Source organism: Pelobates fuscus, chromosome 10, assembly GCF_036172605.1.
Source record: "Pelobates fuscus isolate aPelFus1 chromosome 10, aPelFus1.pri, whole genome shotgun sequence".
Lineage (NCBI taxonomy): Eukaryota > Metazoa > Chordata > Amphibia > Anura > Pelobatidae > Pelobates > Pelobates fuscus.
The window spans coordinates 128,493,372-128,514,480 of NC_086326.1; the positions used below are offsets into that span (position 1 = coordinate 128,493,372).

Here is a 21,109-nt window from a genome sequence, read left to right on the forward strand (position 1 = left end):
CATCTACAAATTCTTTTTGTTTGGATAAGCCATGACTCTTTCTGGACCAAGATGACTATTAACAAAAAGTTTTCTAAAAGGAACATTATATAGTGTTAGGAAAACACATTTGTATTCCCATTCCTAGTGCTATAGTGATAATTTTAGAAAACTAACTTCATAGTCATCTTGGTGTCATGGTTTAGTTGATCGCTCCCTTCCCATGTAAGGACTTAAATAGAAGTTAATTTACCTTTTATTCTACGCATCACTGCGCACTCTGTAGCTGGGCGATTATCAATTTATCCTCAATGATATCATAGGAAAGAATGGTTAGGGCTGTGCTCTCAAGACTGAGGCTTTTTCCTTAAAATCCTATAAAGTGGAACAGTTTCCCCAAAACTCTTAGGTATTGTCCTACTGGAATACTTTTTTTTTTGTTGTTTTTTTTGTTTTTTTATGTTGGCCAATAGCTGATCATCTTTAGGACATTGTTAGTAGCGGTGTTTTTTTTATTTTTTTATACAAGGTGGTTTGCAGATGTTCGATTGGTCTATGGAGATGGTACAGTCCCCAAAATTTAAAGAGGACTTTCCAATTTCCATGGTAAGTCTAAGGTTCAAATTGTTGATATTCAGTAGTTTTACAAATTAATCCAAGGTTTCCAATGTACCTTTTGAGACAATAAACACGTTGTTGATATCTCTCTTACGTGTGTGGATAATTCTGTTTAGATGAACGTACTTCTCTGAAAAGACTGTTGTCCTCTACCACCACCTCAGGTGCAGGTTGGCATACGAGGGAGCACAATATGTCCCCATTGCACTTCCCTACACCTGTTCGTAGAACATGTTGTTAAATAGGAAATAATTATGTGTGAATACATGAAAGAAAACATTTCAATTATAAAATCAGTGTGTGCTCTATGAGCTTCACCTCTTGATTCCAACATCTAATCACTTCCCTCGAGTTTTAGATTGGTATGTAGGAGCCTTGTGGTTCTGATTAATCTTATATTTAGGGATGCTTACCAATGCAATTCAGAAAAGTTTTATTTAAGCAATAAGTTGGTATGTAGGAGCTTTTTTTGTAATCAGAGTCTTTAACTTTAGCTAACAATCCTTTGCTACATTGAAGGTCATACAAAAGGGACCTTAACTGCAATATGGTTTCTGTATACTTTTGCCTCTTGTATGGTGGTGTCTTAGGTTACAACTATTAGTCAGAATTGGTAACTTTTTATTCATTCCACTCGTGGATACGAAGTATATCCAGTCTAGCTGTTAACCTAGTGCACTCCAATATACTGAATGAATTGGCAATAGTGACTGGGGGTGGAGGGAGTAAGACGCACAAGGGGCTGATGAGGGTTGGTCAGGGCAGTCTGTAACGTGGGGCAAACAAGGCAGCTGCCCCAGGCCCAGTTACTCCTGGGGGGCCCAAGGCAGCTGCCCTGTGGGCCCCCTGCCCGTAAACAAACCCGATGTGATGCGGCACTCTGCCCTTTACCCTTTAAGATTGCTCTGGACCGGGCCCCTGTCATGTTGCCTGCTGGGAGGTGAGATCATTACCTCCCAAGTAACATAGAGCCGCTGGGGAGGAGGAGGAGGCACACACAGAAGAAGGAGAGGGACTGAGGAAGCCTGGTTCCTTAGACTCCCATCAGCCTTCGCCACCCAGCGCCCACTGGACCCCAAAGAAGCACCCTTCTGTACCCAAAAGGTGTGTGTGTGTGTGTGTGTATCTTGCTGTTTGTGAGTGTATGTGTGTCCGTATGAACCTGGTTGTGTGAGTGCGCGTGTGCGCGTGTATCTGGCTGTGGGCATGTGTATTTGGGTGTGTGTATCTGGCTGTGACGGTTTATGTGTGTGTATCTGGCTGTGGGAGTGTATCTGTGTGTATCTGGCTGCGGGGGTGTATCTGTGTGTGTGTGTGTGTGTATATGTGTACTTGGCTGTGTGTGAGTGTCAGTGTGTATGTGTGTCTGTGTGTGTGTAAATGTGTGCCAGTATGCATCTGTGTGAATGTAAACCTGTGTGTCAGTGTACGTGTACATATACACACACAATATATATACATATACACACATGGCAGCATTTTCCAATGGTTGATGAAAGCTGCACGTTGCTGTGTTCTAAAATTGTCATTTTATGTTTTCTTTTCCTTCACTGTTATGCCTATCTCAACTTAGGGTATGCGTGGATTTTTTTATCCAAAAATGAATAACTTTGTATTTATCATGCACTTACTCATCCATTTCCCTAATCTATCCAAATCCCTTTATAGGGAAGGTTTATGTGATTTCTTGGTAGTCTGTTTTCCCAACCCCTTTATAAATATTATTATTCTATTATTAGTACATGTATGAATCCCCATATGATTTGGTTATATGTATTGGATAGTGTGTGTCACCATAAGTTTAATGGAATGCCGATAGGGGCTAGTCCTGAGTGTAAATAAAGTCTTGTGTGTTAGTTCCATTGGGAACGATGTGTCCTGTCTGGTTATTCAGAGATTCCAGTAACAAGGTCTTCAGACCTGCTTGCTGGCTGCACTAGCACCTGATGCTGGGGGCATATTAGGAAAGAGCTAGGCCTGAGAGTCGCAAGTACCCTTGTAAAGGCAGTAGTTGAAAGCAGGACAGGCAGAGGGGTTTAAAACCTTCCTGGGAGATGGAGTACAGGAAGTGCAGTCGATACCTGCCGGAAGCCAGCCTAGCTGTGGTAGCTGTAGCTGCTGGCTTGATCCCTGATCTCGGTAACAGTCTTCGCAGGTCCATCTCTGGCGGCATTTTATTAAAATTATTATTTTAGCTGGATGGGATTTTCTAAAAAGTTCAAAGGTCTTCATGAACTCTTTCCTGAAACATGAACATCACTAAACATTAACAGACTAACAGGGTTATTCACTAAACCAGGAATTTATGAAGAATTGCAAGGGAATGGAAAATTATTAAAAAAAAAAAAAATGTGTAGAGAACTTGTGCAGTACAAAAGATAACTGAAGATGCTGCAAAAGGACAACGCAATGCATTTCACATCCAAATAATAATGTTTAGTCATAGCACATCAATATGTATCAACTGTGACGGACCGCCTGGCACCCTGACTGGATACCTCCATCAGTTGTGGCTCTCCAAGCACTCCACCCAACGCCATCAACACCGCAGTCCGCAGTGATTATAATCCCAGGGGAGTATAGGGATATAGCAACCCCCAGGGTAGATACAGCCGTTTCCCCCCACACATGAGATGAGACTATGTTGAGGGTAAGCAGGAACAGAATTTTAATGAAAGCACACTGGCCTTTTATGCAAGCTTCCCAACAAGGGTGACACCCAGGTGGCCCTTGTTGGGCACAGGGACACAAAGTGAATAAACCAATAAAAACAGAGTCATACAATGAGACACTCCCATACACAAAAAATAAATCCCTCCTCTGTGCTTGGGAGATAATTCAATCAGGAACTACTAATCTAACCCAATTATTTCCAAGCACAGAAAAACACACTTTTATAAAAAAAAACAAAAAGTACCTTAAAAACACATAAAAACACCAGAAAAGCTACATCCCCTAATAGACCCAATCTGGCTGAACAACATATCCAAAAATCACCCAGATCGGTTCAGGGTTTCAGGAATTTCCTGGAAGTCATAGTTTTGACCGACCGTGCACATAATACTATGCCCAAAACAGTTCCAGGGAAATCAGTGCTAATAGCCAGTCAAGTTCGGTAGTCTTTTACAGGTTTCCCTGCAGGGCCCATAGTCTGTGGGCAGGAGGCTGGCAAGCAGGCCCCTCCAAGTACAAGTGGCGAGGTTACTTTCGCCACATATCTTCCCTCCCAAGGGGAGACTAACCAGGTACCTGACCTCCTGTCGGTCGGTGCCTGAGTTAGTCGAGTAACCCACCCACAACAAACAATTACTGGACCTGGTGACTCCTGTAGTCTGTCTCGACCCCAAGGGTTACGTGGACCTCTGGTACTCCCAGTTCCTTTGTTGCTCTCTGGCTTGGTGGTGTAGTCACTCGGTGGGCATACACCAGCGGTGCTCAGTCCTGTAGCCAGCATTGCAGCTGGGTAGCGGGGTGAATTGCTAGTTCCTGGATCAAGGACCAGGGGAGGGCAGAGGCTAACTGTACTCTGTCCGGTTGCCAGCACTTCTGCTGGGGAGACGGGTACATAGTTCTGCCCTGTAACAAGGGGGCAGGTAGGGCAGATGCTAGCAGGGCTCTGCCTGGTTGCCAGCGCTTCTGCTGAGGGGACTATTACATAGTCCTGCCCTGTAACCAGGGGCAGGTAGGGCAGAGGCCAGCGGCGTTCTGCCCTGATGCCAGCTCTTCTGCTGGGATGGGGTCAGCGAATACTACCCCCAAGACCTGGTTGAGGATCTGCTGGGGAGAAGAGGGATCGCCTACTTCATCCTCCTGGCATTCCAGGACGGATATGGACCGGCCGTCCAGCATCCCTGTAGGTCTGGTGCAGAGACCACGGTCGCATCTGCACCATTGGGGTCAGGAGTGCTGACCCACTGTGGCTGGGGAGAGGGATCAGTTGTCTCCTCTTCCGGTATATCCGGCTGCCACTGGGGAGAGAGACCAGTTGTCTCATCTCCTGGTAAGGTAAGCTGCCGCAGGGGAGTAGGACCGACTGTCCCTACTTATGGTACCTCTGGCTGTGGTTGGGGATCTGGGCCAGCTGCCCAGCATCCCTGTAAATCTGGTACAGAGACTACGGTCCCATCTGCACCATTGTAGTCAGGGTTGCTGTCACCCTGTAATGGGGATGAAGGACCAGCTGTCTCCCCTTCTGGCATGTTCGACTGCCACTGGGGAAAGAGACTGATTGTCTCCTCTCCCTGTAAGGTAAGCTGCCGCTGGGGAGGAAGGATGGCACCTTCTGTTCCCTGTACTGAACACTGCTGCTGGGGAGTGAGACCGATTGTCTCCACTCCATGCAGGATACACTGCCGCTGGGGAGAGAGACCGGCTGTCTCCTCTCCCTGCAAGGTAAACTGCCACTGGGGAGAGAGACCGGTTGTCTCCTCTAAATGTGAGATAAGCTGCCGCTGGTGAGGAAGAACGACACCTGCTCCCTGTACTGCATACTGCCACTGGGGAGGGAGACCGACCGTCTCCACACCCGGTAACTCCGGCTGTAGCTGGGGATCTGGGCCGCCTTCCCAGAATCCCTGTAGGGCCGGTAGAGAGACCTCGGTTCCATCTCCACTTGCCATCTGTGGGTCTGCCTGCAGGGTATATTGGGGACGAATTGAGTGGAGTAGGTGTTGGTAGTCCTGCTCCAGCTCCCACTCCATTGTTACCAGGTGGGTCAGGTCTTGTCTCATTTCGCTGGCGTCAGCCCAAACATGCATGCCCTCTCTGTAATCATAAATGTCCCAGAATCATGACTCTTCAGTACTCCCAAACTCTGGTTCTGCAAAGGCCTCCCATAACCATCGTAATCCTCCACCTCAGGCCTGTCGTGCTCAGGCATCCAGTGGGTATGCCGACCCGTATACCACCATAGGGCCTGGTAGGCGTCATCTAGCCAGAGCTCCTTCCATACCAGGTCCTCGAGTTCTGTCACCCACACCTCCAGTGGCTGGTCTCCCAGGAGAGGCATTTGTATCGCCACACGCTTCTGTAGCCGCTGCTACTCACTGGGGAGCCTCTTGCCCCACCGATGCTGTATGCCCTCCAGGGTCTCATACCCGGCATTTTTAGGGAATGCATCCCTTCAGTCCACGTCATTCTCCTCCTCGTAAATGAACACTGTTCGGGAACTAGCTGGTTCCATACTGTTGTAGCCAGCGGCACAGTACGGGTACTAGCGTTGCCCTCAATATAAATAAACAAACGGTGTCTCCGAGCTGCTTCTCCTCGCACTAGGCAGCCATCCCACCGCTGCCAGTAGATGTGACTGACTGCCTGCACCCCGACTGGCTACCTCCATCAGTCCTTGATCCAGGAGCTAGCAACTCACCCCACTACCCAGCTGCAATGCTGGCTACAGGACAGAGCACCGCTGGTGTATGCCCATCAAGTAACTACACCCCCAAGCCAGAGAGCAACAGAGGAACTGTGAGTACCAGAGGCCCACGTAGCCCTTGAGGTCGAGACAGACTACAGGAGTCACCAAGTCCAGTAATTGTTTGTTGTGGGTGGGTTACTCGACTAACTCAGGCACCGACTGACAGAAGGTCAGGTACCTGGTTAGTCTCCCCTTGGGAGGGAAGATATGTGGCGAAAGTAACCTCGCCACTTGCACTTGGAGGGGCCTGCTTGCTAGCCTCATGCCCACATCAACATTACACTTACTTCCAAAAATTGTCAAACTGGGAAATCTGCAGCAATTTTTTAGTTCAGCTACTTTCACCTAAAATTAAAAAAAATTCAATGTAGTAAATAATAATATTGTGGTCATATAACTGTCATACTTACTCGTTCCGGAGCTCCTCGATCCAGCGGCGGGTCAGATGAAGCACGCTTTGTGTGCGCGTCTATTTGTACGAAGCCACGCAGACGTCATAATGGAGCGACTCTAAGTGCCGAACCTATCAGTTTGCACGAACAGAGACTCCCGAGTTCGACTGAACTTGGTCTTTACGCGCTCTAATTTGATGCTGACTAATAGTATTGGTTCCCTGGTTTTATAAGCCAGGGCTTTTCAGTAGCAAGTTGCCCTGTTGTGGGTTCTTCTATCTAGCCATAACAATAACATAACATAACTATTCAACAATCAATTGAATATGCAGGAAACTATAACAAATTGCATTGGGAAAAAAACAAAACACAATTTACAGTCCCTGATTAAATTTTAGGAGATGTGTTATGCAGTCATTAGCCTTCCTGGCACTAAGAACTCTTCACCAATCCTGTCAATCATGAATTATCTAGCCTTTACTAAAGGATTTTGCACAGAACCAGATTATTAAGCAGCAATATGCCAAACAATAGATGAGATTTTCACTGATCACTACACTTTATAACAAATCTATTCACAATCACCCCAAGTACCAAATTGTTTAACTTGACATCACTGTGAATGATCAGCAGTCCTTGTACAAAAACAAGGTGCTGTTCACCATGACCTATGACAGCTCAAGGAGATTGAGGAGAGCATAGTGATTGCCATGTATGTGCTGTAGACCCCCAATGATTCTCTATAAGAAACTTTGGACTATAAAGAGATCATTATAAATGATGAAGAGGAGCAGTTCCCTCTAGGGAGGCTGTCCTAGTGCCTGATTACAGGAACGTTTAACAGCATTTTGTTTTCTTCTCATTTTATAAAGATAAAGGCCCATAATCTAAATGTATTAAATGAACAATACCTATATTTATTTTACGCTTAAGAGTGTTCGTTGAGTGTTTAAAATTACAGAAAGTATTATAGCAATGCTCTGAAGGAGAAGCAGAGAACTTGGCCTGTACCCAAAGCAGGCTTAGGTCAAGTTCTCCCTCCTACCCCAAACATCAAAGCAGCCTGGCAGGTGAGTGAGATCTTTGATATCCCCACCGACTGTGGAGTCAACTGGGCAGGCGCTGGAGTAGTATTTTGGCATGATCTCACACAGATGAAGTGAAGTTACACCAATCAATTAGAATATAGTATAGAATAGAATACGGACATTCTACATTTCTATTGCATCAAGCAAGTAATTCTTACTTTCTCCCAAAGTCAATGGTTGCAATGAAACAGCAATGAAGTTTTACCTACAAAGGTTGCTGTAGGAAATGGCAGAGGGAGAGGGTTTCCATTTACAATGATGCAAAGATGAAGAAAAACAAAGGAAGCCCTGACTGAGAATACTAGCAATGAGGCAAAGTAAGTGGTTATTTAAATGTAACCTGTATATAAATGTTGCTGGGAAGGAATAAGTTAAAATATATTTAATGTGGCTATGTGAATATATCAGAATGGAGAACCGAAATGCATTACATGAATCAGAAAACAAACACAATGCACTTCCGTTACACAAATATGCATTCCCTTTATTAAACAGAGTTAATGGAATGTTTTGCCACGAGGCCAAGAAATACATAAAACCTAAAACAGGCTTTTAGTTCAATAATGGGGAGAGAAAGAAACTAGCAGAACAAAACACTGACCTCAATACAAATATCCTAGCACAGTGAGAAGCGGTTTCTTTTCCCATAGGTCAGATAGCGACATTTCTTAAAATAAGGCTTCCATTCACATGCAATAGCTAGGCATTCCATTCCATAAACAGAAAAAAGTATCACAAAAATCCAGTGAAAAGTGAAAGACTTTGTAGTTATTCCAAAAATTCTCAAAATTATTTCTTAACCTCATGAAGAACTCTAACCAAAAGTAAGTAGTAAATAGATTTTCCTCTTTTAGCTACGTTTAAACAATATCTACAATCTCATTACTTAAAAAAACCCAAATAAAAACGTTAGTCTCGTTTACACAGAAAACTATTTCCACTCCGTTTACCTTGTGGACACTTTTTGGATTCTCCAGCCATGCATAATACATTTCTTCCACGTAACTAGAATTGGTACCACTTAAGATTGGCTCTTTGCTCCCAGAAGAATGTATGCAACATCTCGGTAGTGTAGGCCTTGGGGCTGTAGCTTTCATCGCCAGCAAAGAAATACCATATGGCTTTAATTTGGCAGTGAAGGCCCTGAGGTGACTCATTTTTTTAGCACTTAGAAGTCAATGATTACCTATGAAACAAAACACAATATTTTCATCAGTACAGCGTGTTTGATTGTAACAGTAAAATCTTACAAAACATTTTACAGTCACAGAACAGCTAGTGCAAACAAAAACAATTATCTCTGCTTTCCATTCTCACAACATTATCACAATGAATTTATTTTGGAGTCTGGAATCTATGGTTATCTTCGATGGTTTAGCACATGTTGGGTCCCTGGACCTCCGTCTTCTCTGTCTTGGGTGCCTGTGAGTAACAGTATGTTAGAGATATGTGACACCTTCAGTCCATCACTAGCAAGCAAGGCAATGTTTTTTTGCAGGAAGGTCAAACAGAGGAAAGGGGAGGTAACATGAATGGGTACCCAGGGACGCAACTTTGGTGGTAAACCATTCAGAAACACCTTAACGTAAGATGATGCCTACGGACTCAGGTTATTTTGAGGGTGGAGATATTCAAGGGATACTCTAGGTAGGATTTGACCCCCCATTTATACAGACAATGTATTATCTTTACAGGATTTCCATTTTGTGTAAAAGCAGTACATTGACTTATTCTTATACAGTAATATTGTTGTCAAAGCTGAAATAAAGACTAAAGTCCATCAAGTTCGACCGTGAAGCCCATCTTTTATGCTGTTGATCAAGAAGGCGGCAAAAACAAACAACTGAAGCCATTCCCAATTATGCCACTAAAAGGGAAATAAATCATTCTTGCTGCCATAATGGCAATCAGATTTCTCCTTAGATATACATATCAATTATATCCTTGAATATTATGTTTATACAAAAAAGCATCCAAGCTTTTTTTAAATGTATTCATAGAATCTGATAACACAACCTGTATAGGCAGAGAACTCTATTGTACAAAAATGGAAATTAAATATACAAAATAAAAAAAAGAACAGTTATGGGAGATGAGAAAATTTAAGTTATTTAAATAGTCCAGTAGGAGGATGAAATAAAGAGAAGGGTTGAGGGTGAAAGCTACTGCACAATTCTAAAAATGGTTTAACTACTGACAATGGTATAAAAAAAATGGTATAACACAACAGTCAGTGGTAGTAGTCATGGGGCTTGGAGTGTTCCTTTAAAGGGACAATCTGTTTTCCTGGCACTGCAGGTCCCCTCTCCCTCCCACCACCCATCCCCCTTCAGTGACTTACCTGAGACCCGCATCGATGTCCCTCGGCGGTGGTTTCGGGTCGCCGCCGCTCCTCCCCTTCATTACGTCAGCCGGCGGGGGAGACTGATCCCGCCCACCGGTTGAGGAGACCTTATGCGCATTAGAGCTCTCCATGCTTTTCAATGCTTTCCTATGGGGAATTGAGCGACGCTGGAGGTCCTCACACAGCGTGAGGACGTCCAGCGACGCTCTAGCACATAAAACCTTTGCTATGAAGCAGGACGTGCCCTCTAGTGGCTGTCTTGTAGACCGCTACTAGGGGAGGACTTAACCCTGCAAGGTAATTATTGCAGTTTATGAAAATTGCAATATTTACAGTTGCAGGGTTAAGGGTAGTGGGAGTTGGCACCCAGACCACTCCAATTGGCAGAAGTGGTCTGGGTGCCTGGAGTGTCCCTTTAACCCCTTAAGGACACATGACATGTCTGACACGTCATAATTCCATTTTATTCCAGAAGTTTGGTCCTTAAGGGGTTAAGCTATACAAGTTATATTCTAGTGCTTTCCAATCTACTTTATTTGCCCATGTCCAAAAACATGTATACTAAATGTACTGAAATGTGATGTTATGCTATGCCAGCTGTGATTACAATGCGAGTTCTACTTGCTGCCTTAGCCTGTGAGGTACTAAAAAGAAACTCTCTCAACACACTGTAGTGGTTATGGTGCCAGGAGTACCCTTGTACCCCTATAGTGAGAAGTTAAGCCACTTTAGATTTGCACCATTGCCAATTAAGAATGGTACCATTGCCCACCTCTGCACCGTTTTGGTTCCCGGGAGTAGCTCCGTACCTGCGAGCAGCAGCGGATTTCTCTCAGACAACGAGCCAAGTCCTGCATCACCAGTTTTAGCTCAGACAGGGAGCAGTATGTAGCAGAAACAGGGAGCAGACCACAGTTAAAGGAACACTTTAGGCACCAAACAACTCCATCAACATGAAGTTGTTTTGGGACAGGAGGACCATGGAGGCACTCTTACCACAAGGGTTTAAACCGTTCATGAACGGTTTAACCCTTAAAGAGAAACTATAGTACCAGCTCCCTATAGTTTACCCATCCCCTCCCCCCCCACCAATCCATTACTTGATTCTAGCTCTGATGTCGTCCGGCCCTGTTCAGGCTCCACCTTTGTCTCTGATGTCAGCCGGTGGGAAGTACCTAATGCGCGGCAAACGGCGCATTCGCATTAGGACTTTCTCAATAGGAAAGCATTATACAATGAATTCCTATGGGGTTTCGGGTGCTGAATGTCCTCATGCATAGCTTGAGGATGCCCGGTGTCAATTACAGCCACTAGAGATGGAGTTAACCCTTAAAAAGTAATTATTGTAGTTTATTAAAAACTGCAATATTTACCGTTGTAGGGTTAAGAACCTTGGACACTGCACCCAGACCACTTCAATGAGTTGAAGTGGTCTAGGTGCCTATAGTGTTCCTTAAGTTGCCTCAAGCGCTGGTCTCCTCTCCTCCTTTGGCGGCATCTTGCTTCAGAATTTTTACCTTCAGGAAGCGCAGAGTGCCTGGAGTGTCCTTTTAGGACAATGTACTTGTTATAGTGCTTGTAGAGAGTTCTAAATGTATATAAAGATTTACATACCTTTTTAGCTCATGTGTCTGGCCTTTTGATCCTTTTTTATTGATGGTCGGTAACCTTTAAGATTTAAATAGCATGTATATTTTCCTATGGTATGTACAAAGATGTTACTTCTGTTAGCTTGACTTTTTATGTTTACACCTAGCTGAGGCCGGATATAAATTTTGGGATTCAAAGGATTTAGGCCCGAAAGAAGAACGTTTGGGTGGTATGGAGTAAGTCATTTCAGAATCCCACTGTTTGCACTATTTGACCAAATACTATACAAATAGACACAAAGCCATTGTTAAAATCATGCCTTCATTGTACCCTGTGAATAAATGGATTGATACTGCAGCCTCTAACACCGGAGAAAATATAGGACCACTTTTAAACTAATCCATCGAGCACTAATTAAAATACTTACTTTTAAAATGTATGTTCCTAGCATAGCACAGCCGAACTATCAGTTTTCATATTTTGTGTTCATTAAGTAAAAATGAAAAGAAAAAAAAATAATAATAAATGCTGGCAACATTTTCACTTTCCGGGCAGTAATAAAATTAAACACATCCATTATAATAATAAAAAAAAATGCATTAGTATAAAAATATCTAATGTAGATTAATTAACAAAATATGGCAAGTCATGGATACGGTATGAAGTGTGACTTTTCTTTTCCTCTAGGACAAAATGTCATTACACAAACGATTCTTGCTTCCAAAACCATAAAGATCTGACGGGAAAAATGTATAATTCCAAGGACATCTTGTGTTCACTTAATACATGGCATATGACCAAATCAATTCATTAAAAGATTTCGGAGTCTGTACAGGTTGGTACGGAAAAAAAATATTCAGATTCACTCTGTGAATTTTAATTGAAAACTTATTTTTATTGTTGAAAAAGACCTAGAATAAGATTTATTTAATGTGATTTTCAAATCTGATATACATCTTTCTCCCCCATTTTCCAAGTCACTGCGTCAATCTGATTTGTGACATTCGCTTCATCTAAGCCAGGTGTCTCCAGACCGGGAGTGACAGCTCACATTACCAATACTTAATAGCATTGTATCCAGCGGTATCCATCATGTTTCTAAATTTCAATCAAAATCTCACAACCAATGGTGCTCATCATTTACAAGCAAGATTTTTTATGTCAAAATATGACGTTTTTGCTGTTTTTAGACCAATTTAAAAATAACCACATTAATTTAAAAAAAATAATAATAATGTAAAAACTCTAATTTAAAAATAAATCTTATGAACTCAGAAAGAAGCAAAACCTTCCCTGCCTTACTTTTCTAATTTGCAGGAGGTGATGGGTTAATAGAGTGGAATTACAGGCAATTCATTCACAGGTTAGGGCTAGGGAAGACTCGGTTGCATTTGGTGCCAAGGAGAGCAGGCTCTGTATTTTGGGCGCCGGTGTGTTATTATTATTATAGGCTAGGGACATGGTGACCACATGGTTCATTAGTTAATTATAAGCCAAGGGGACCCGGAAGCCCAGGGGATTCTGGAATTCACCTCTGACCAACTATACACAGCGATAATGAGGAAGTAACGTGAGCTAGCTGTCCTGGCACAGATTATCCTTTAAAAAAAAAAAAAAAAAAAACTGTATTACGCAGCCCACATGTTAGGGAAAAGGGCAGTGTGAGATGAGTGAACTCCACAGAATATAATTTAGATCTGCACAGGTATAGGTATTATATGGCCATTGCATTGAGAAACCACCATTAATTTTATAAATTAAGAACATGATAGCGGCTGGAAAGAGGCCAACCCCAGCTGGGGCACGAGTGGAGCTGTATTTAGCTCCATTTATTGTTAGTCCCCAAGCCTCCTGAAAATCTGCAAATGGAGGTGTTATTTGTATCTATATGACCGTTTGTGATATTGAGAGAGAAGTAAAACAAACTGCAGCTCTTCCAATAACTATTTCTACAAAACCTCTAGTTTATCCAATTTCAAATTATATCATGATATAACAACAATCATGGTTTTGAAAAGGAAAGAAATATATCATGTGGGGACTGGGGCACATTTTACTCTTGTGCTGAAGTTCCTGGTATTTTTGCCAGCTAGTAACTTCCCTGAGTAAAAGCATTATTAACCTGAATATCTCATATGACTCCTCCAATGAGGCCACTAGCTACGAATAGGACTGGCCACCCCATATTATATGCAAGGTTTCCCACAATGCACAGAGCCCACGTCATTTGGGGCAGATGGCTGTGAATGCAGTTCCTGACATCAAGCTTTTCTGTTGCCGAGAGGGTTAACATAGAGAGGAGTCCAACAGAAACACAAAGTAAGAAGCATTTATGTAGGAATTTGGCCAAGGTAAAAAAAAATAAAAAAATAGGCACAGTACTACAAAAACAGGATTTAGTAATCTTTAACCCAACAGATTTGTTATAACTATGTACAGAGGGTAAAACAATAGCTGAGGCGGCTGAGCTGTTTATAGGCTCATTTTTGTGGCCTCCCATACCTGTCCATTCTCCTAGACTTTAATTGTGATTTCTATAAATAAATCAGTTGAAATGTTTGTGATCACACGAAAAGCTTACACAAAAATAATAAAATCGAGGCCATTATTTGGAAATGTATTGATTTTCTATTATTTGAAAAAAAAAAAAAAGCTACTCTGACCTCAGAAACAGGATGATGGTGGAGTAAAAAAATAAAATAAAAATCAAGCCATTTTCTACTTCACTCATTATCATATTTAGCTTTCTGTGTTCAGCTACTGGTCTTTGTGGCTAGGTAGATATATACCTGTGTTTTCCACTCTCAGAGGGTAACACTGTAAAAGTATCGATTTGCCTCCTTTACTCAGTGATTTTTTCTTTCATAACTTAAATTAACTTGTTACTGTATACACACCTGCTTATACTACTGTTTTGAGTGCTTACTCCCCCTCCCCCCCTCTTCCTTTTTCTATAAAGGGTTACTTCATCCCCGATTAAACCCCGCTCAATTTATATTATATATGCTCTATGGCAATGAACGCCAACCTTTTAGTAGAACTGTGACAAAGTACGATTTTGAAGTCTCTTGGCGTGTCGTTCCTATTTTTCAATTGAAGTGTGTATTCTTGTTTATGGGTGCTGAAGTTGCTTTGTAGCGTTGTAGTTGTGCATTTGTGGGCTGTTATATTGTATAGCATACATTCATGAGTAGTTTGTGGTAGTGTGTATGATAGATATGAATGTGGACTGTCTATGGAATTATGTGTGGATGATAGGTCACATTGAGTGTATGTGTGGAGCTACTTGGGGTATTGCATGTGGGGCTGCTTGTGGGGTTGTGTGCATGTATGTGCATTGTCAGTGGCGTTGTGGTTGTGGGGACTGTGTTAGTGTGTAGGTTGTTTCTATTACAATGTAATTGTATGAGTGAAGGCTCTCAAGGGTCCAGTGGTAACTAGGCTGGCCAGGTACAATTTGCTCTACTCCAGTGTGGATTCCTGTTCACAAGTGTTGGGATGAAATGATCTGAGATTACTTTCTCTAAGTGCGGCGCAATGCGTAAATTGAGGATTGCTCCTCACCACCAGTGTGTAGTAAAGACTCCTCAGAGGTCAAAGCTTGTTTGGCTCTGGCAGTCTTGAGTGCAGTGCGAAGAATGTCATTCATGGCACACATAGGTTGCTGAACCCTGCCCTACTGGACATTAATTTTGCAGCTCTATCATAACATCACCTTGCACCACCATGGTTCAATCACAGGTTTCTCATGGAGAAGGTGGGGAAAGGGAAAGAGGCGGGAGGGAAGATTGCTCCCATTTATTCAACAAAAGGAGGTGGAAGGGAGCACCCACAGTGCTGTCGGCAGAATTTTGGGCTTCCCAAGTCACGTGTGCTGGGGGTGCAAATCAACCCCAGCATAAAATTGAAAATCTCTCTCAAGGTGCAGTGTTTCAAACTGAGACAATCCACATCCAGAATCCTACCACCATGACAATTAGAGTGGTTGAATTGGAAAATTATAATTGATAGCCAAAGAGAGTAAAACCAACCCCCAAAAAATGTTTTTGTTCCAATTTGTATTTTATTGGCTTTTATGTATCCAAAATACAACTAGATTAGTGTATGAAAGTATATGAAAGGTGTTACAATATCACAACAAATTATGGGTATAAAGCAACAAGCATAGAACAACAGTTAGAAAAATGTTAAGAGAGTCTTCAAGTGAGTATGGTAGAAAATCCACCTTAAACAGGGTTTCAACTGTCAACCTACATACGCCTAATCTGTAATAGCTATTGTACACTAAGAGACTGGAAAAAGAGCCAATGACCCCCTGGCGGTACTTGATCGTGGCCTCTCGTAGTAGCCTGCTGCCTTCTCTCCAGCAATACAGTAAGGAGGTCCCCACAGATTGCCATCGTGCAGCCCTCGAAGTGGATATTTCCAAGCTCTCCGGGGCAGGATATGATGGCAGAGCGCAACGTGACATACCTGGTCAGTGCTACAATGTCACGGGGTGCTTCTGATTAAGATAGGACAGAGCTCTGCAAGAACATGTATATGCAGTTCCACAACCAGTCACACCCCCCTTAATGTTTAAATACATTATATGAATTAAACTATAAAAATAAAACAATTTTGAAAAAAAAAGTGTGTTGTCTATGTTAAATGGACATCTCCACAGCAAAATAAACTTTTACCCCAAAGAAGACATGTATGTATTTAATTCTGCATGTTTTTTTGAGGGGTATAGGAAAACACAATTCTTGAAAACTGCAGATTGCTACCTGCAGCTTTTGCAAGCCCTCCTCCCCCTTCTTGTTGAGAAGCTTCTGTGCTGGAGCCAACAACGTGCACGCAAACGTGGCTTTACATGGCTTTCCAGTACAGCTCTATGAGAAGTGGGGACAGGAAAGACCTTTTGCACCCAGTAATAAAAGTACCAGATTTTATAATATATATATATATATATATATATATATATATATATATCTCAGAAGGTTAGATGATATAGTTGAATTAATCGCTGTTAATGCACCAGGAGTATTAATCTCTGAGGATCTGATTGCAGCTGTTGCTGTGACCACATAAACCATTATTGGTTTTTAATGGGTTAAAGGGACATTCTAATAACCAAAACCACTACATCTTAATGCAGTGGTTTGGGGGCTTAAATGCTGTCCCTCTTCTCTTGCAATAAAAAAAAGTAAAGAAGTAAAGTGTTACTCCAAGCACTATTATTATTTATTATTATTGCAATTTATATAGCGCCAACAGATTCCGTAGTGAGAGGGGGGTTTAACTATAAATAGGACAATTACAAGAAAACTTACAAGAACGATAGGTTGAAGAGGACTCTGCTCAAACAAGCTTACAGTCTATAGGAGGTGGGGTGTAAAACAGGAATTTGCAATCAAATAAGGTGGGAGTGAGGCAGAGCTGGAGGAGAAAGAGTGCTGCACTTTAGGAGAGAGCAAGGGACAGGTATGTGAGGTAGAGGTTACTCTGGGAGGCCATAAGCTTTCCTAAAGAGATGGGTTTTAAGGCACTTCTTAAAAGATGCAAGACTAGGGGAGAGTCTGATAGCAGTAGGCAGGATATTCCATAGGAAGGGAGCTACCCGCAAGAAGTCCTGCAAACGTGAGTTGGCCCTACGGGTGCGAACAACGGACAGGAGAAGGTCACGGGCAGAGCAGAGAGACCGAGAAAAGACATACCTATGGATCTGTGGAGAGATATAAGATGGGCTAGAATTGTTCAGTGCTTTATAGGTGTGAATTAGTACCTTGAATTGACTCCTAAAGGATACAGGAAGCCAATGTAAGGACTGGCAGAGGGGAGAGGTGTGAGAGAACCGACTAGAGAGGAAAATCAGTCTGGCGGCAGCATTCATTACGGACTGTAGCGGAGCAGTAGGGTTTTTGGGAAGACCAGGAGAGGGTTACAATAATCCATGCGGGAAATTACTAGAGCATGGACAAGCTCCTTGATAGCATCTTGTTTAAGAAAGGGGACGGATGCAGGCTATGTTTTGATGGAATCTACAGGATTTGGCAACATACTGAATGTGAGGCTTAAAGGTGAGGCCAGAATCAAGTATGACGCCAAGACAGTGCGCTTGCAAGGATGGACTTATGTGAAAACCACTAACTTGAAGGGAGAGCGAAAGAGGATGATCAGTGTTAGGAGGATGAAAGACAAGGAGCTCAGTTTTAGAGTGTAACGAAAATATACCCCAACACGCAGGAGACAACACAGAGGGGAGATACGTCTTCCGGACCTTAGAGTGGCCGGACTCAACGTATATAGGAGAAGTACAGAGTCAGGATCGATCCGAGGTCAAGGGCACAAAGAGACAGCGTAAACTAGGACTAGCCGGGGTCTGGTACACAGTAAACAGCAAGCCGGCAAACAGAGCAGATAAGGATAAAGAGATAACTTAGTCATAAAACAAAGCCAAGGTCAAGTACGAAGGAACACAACTGAATACAACAAGCGCTAAAGGGAACTGAAACAGAAACCACGATAGGGCAAGGAACTAAGGGAAAGAGGTGAGTATATATATCTTAACATCTATTTTGATTGGTCCCTGTCACATCCACGCCCCCAAAAGGTAAGTGTATGGGGAGTGTGGCATGACAGGGACCAATGGGAGGCCTTTGCCAATTTAGGCTCCCACTGTCCCTTTAAGAGCGTGCCCGAGACCCGTGGCGCGCTCTTAGAATCAGGCGGAACACGTGACCGCTTCTCGCGGTCACTGCCCGCCTTCCTGTTGTAGCCGTCGGATGAGCCATGCTCCTCTCGTGCAGCAGCAGGACCGCGCGTGGCTTGAACAGAGGACCCCGGACGGCCCCTGGAAAGGGTAAGTACCGCTACATGGAGAGATTGAGTTTCAGAAAGTGGGAGGACATCCAGTCAGAGATGGAAGAAAGGCAAGCAGTGACACGTTGCAGGACGGCAGGGTAGAGGCCCTGGGAGGAGAGATATATACGGGTGTCATCAGCGTACAGGTGGTAGTGGAATCCAAATGGGGTAATTAGTTTGCCAAGAGAAGCAGTATAAAGAGAAAATAGAAGGGGACCAATGACATACCCTTGGGGGACTCCAACCGAGACAGGACGAGGGGAGGAGGTATCATTAGAAAAGGAGACACTGAATGAGTGTTGGGAGAGATAAGAGGAAAACCACAAGAGGACAAAGTCACAGAGACTGAGTGACTGAAGAGTTTGAAGAAGGAGAGCATGCTCAACGGTGTCAAAGGCAGCAGAGAGGTCAAGAAGAATTAGTATGGAGTACCAATACAGTGATTTGAAGTGGGCATGGTGCTTGAAGTCAGTATGTGCATAAGTCGCAATGAAACATTGCACATACATTGCACCTCCTGCAGAGTCACTGGTGCGTTAACAAGCACCGAAAAAAGAGCTTTGGGCTGGTTAATGCCAAGTCTGTGCTGCGAATATTTCTATACACAGAGGGGCATTCATTGGCTGAAAATGATCAGCTGACACTTTCAACCAATAAATGGCCACTGAGATTGGCATCTAGCAGTTCTACAGAACCCACATGTCGTTCAACCAGCAGGATAGGACCCTCTGCGCCGTGCGGAACTAGAGGGTAAACTGTTGTAGAACGATATACCCCAATACCGGAGAACGGAGCCATGGTACTCCAGCAGGCAACAGTGGCTATGATGCATGGAGTAACTCTCTTAATTATATTATTAGTAATCATACAAATTACTCAGGGCATTAACCCCTTAAGGATCAAACTTCTGGAATAAAAGGGAATCTTGACATGTCACACATGTCATGTGTCCTTAAGGGGAGGACTGTCTGTACGGTGTACCCAAAATCAGAGGATAACATCTCCAGTGCTCACAGTTTAATTATACCAGCTATATGAAAAGTGAGAAATATATGTAACTGATGTTAAATACACAATCTTATCGGTTTCTAAATGATACTGCTCCTTATATAAAACGTGTAAGTTTATCCTTGCATATGTAGCAATGCCTATGTGTATATGTAAATGTATATGTGCTAGCCACATTAATAATCCATGTAACCTGCCTCACCAAGTATATACAGAAGATACATGTTATCAGATATCCCTGTTTATATGAGTGAAGCTCTGCCTTGCACCTTTGCAGATTAATCCACCCACCGACATGAGATAAATCAAGCTGGGGGTTGCTTTAAAAACATGCCGGAGAGCACAAGGTAAAGCAGATCAAATTGCTGCTTCTAATTCCTGGCTCCCAGCTGAGTCCAAAACTCCCAGGATAACACAGCAAAGCAGGGCACCGTGTAATCTGCGAGCTGCTAACAGCACAACTTGCATGTCTGTGAATATGACCTGTCCTTACTCTGACCAGGAATACCCAGACATGTACAGAGACATGTACCCAGGTATGTACCCAGGCAAGTACAGAGACATGTACCCAGGCATGTACCCAGGCAAGTACATAGACATGTACCCAGGTATGTACCCAGGGATGTACAGAGACATGTACACAGGTATGTACCCAGGGATGTACCGAGACATGTACCCAGGGATGTACAGAGACATGTACCCAGGCATGTAGGTGTGAGGAGGCAGCTGATAAAGCCTCTGTTCCTCCAGCTGACCCATTATGTATGGGCTGTATTAGGGACGTGGGACCCCTGACAGCACTGCAGTGTAAGAGCTTTACCTGAGTCTTGCGCTAATGTAACCATGGACCCAGTAGAACGTTGTGTTCGCAGCTTCTGTGACGTCACAAAGCCGAACGTTCTGCGTGAAGTCGAGGAGGCAGGGGTGTGCTTGGAGGCGTGGCTATGATTTCTAACTAGCTAAAGGCAGGAGGGGGTGGGGGAGAGGTGCTGCTGTCCTTGGTACTGAAACACAGAGCGCTGGATAGAGAGTGGATTAGACTCAGCGAAGGGCATCATGGGCGGATTCCATGACCTGGTTAGCATTGTAAACATTTTATAAATGGTTGGGATTTGGGCTTTTATCTCCAGCTCATTTCCTGAACTCTATTTCGCAATGGTTATACAAATAGCAGAGCTGCATTGATCTGTAGTAATGAAATTCTGCCCAGATATGTCTGGAATTATTCCAGTATCTACTGTATTAAAGGAACACTAAAACCTAAATAAAGACATGTATTCCTAACACTTTAGAATCCATGCCATATAAAATAATAAAAATAACTAACTTTGAAAATAATATATTAAATAACCTATCTTTTTCCAGCTCCCAGGCTCCCACAGCACAGGTTACCTCTCCGCCTCCCATGATGTCACAGAGCAGGCATGGCCTCCCTCGCCAGTGTCCAATCCTGTGCTCCTCATGTGGGCATGTGCTGCTGTTTACCCATAGACAAGCATTGAGTCATTGCTTCATTATGGAGGCTTCCACGTCACAGGAACGGGTTTTATTTAGTTTGTGCTGCAAAAGTACCACCATTGGCTCTCAGCATGACAGCCACCGGAAGAGGATTTAAACCTGCAATGTAGTGTTTCTTAAAAAACTGCAATGTTTTATAGTGCATGGTTACAAGGACAGGACCACTGCAACCTGATCACTGCATTGAGATGAAGTGGCTGTCAGGATTGGCCTGACCCTAACTCTAAGGAAGATATGTGTCCTTAGAGTGCTCAGGGTAACACTAAACTTATAGTCAGAAAGTCTGCAAGCAGACACAAATAAACTTTAA

General features: G+C 43.2%; 1 protein-coding gene across 2 annotated transcripts in view; it reads right to left on the reverse strand.

The window, feature by feature from the left end:
* Nucleotides 1–21,109, reverse strand: part of OGDHL (oxoglutarate dehydrogenase L) — a 178,971-nt gene that overhangs the window by 123,971 nt on the left and 33,891 nt on the right. The window contains exons 1-2 of one of the 2 annotated variants that reach the window (XM_063435250.1): nucleotides 20,102–20,191; nucleotides 8,444–8,679 (exon numbers count right to left, since the gene is read on the reverse strand). In XM_063435250.1, the coding sequence (XP_063291320.1) occupies nucleotides 8,444–8,650 (207 nt within the window). In that variant the 5' untranslated portion in view covers nucleotides 8,651–8,679; nucleotides 20,102–20,191. Of the gene's footprint in view, nucleotides 1–8,443; nucleotides 8,680–20,101; nucleotides 20,192–21,109 lie in introns of those variants that run through there. The other variant, XM_063435251.1, reaches the window with a different exon arrangement.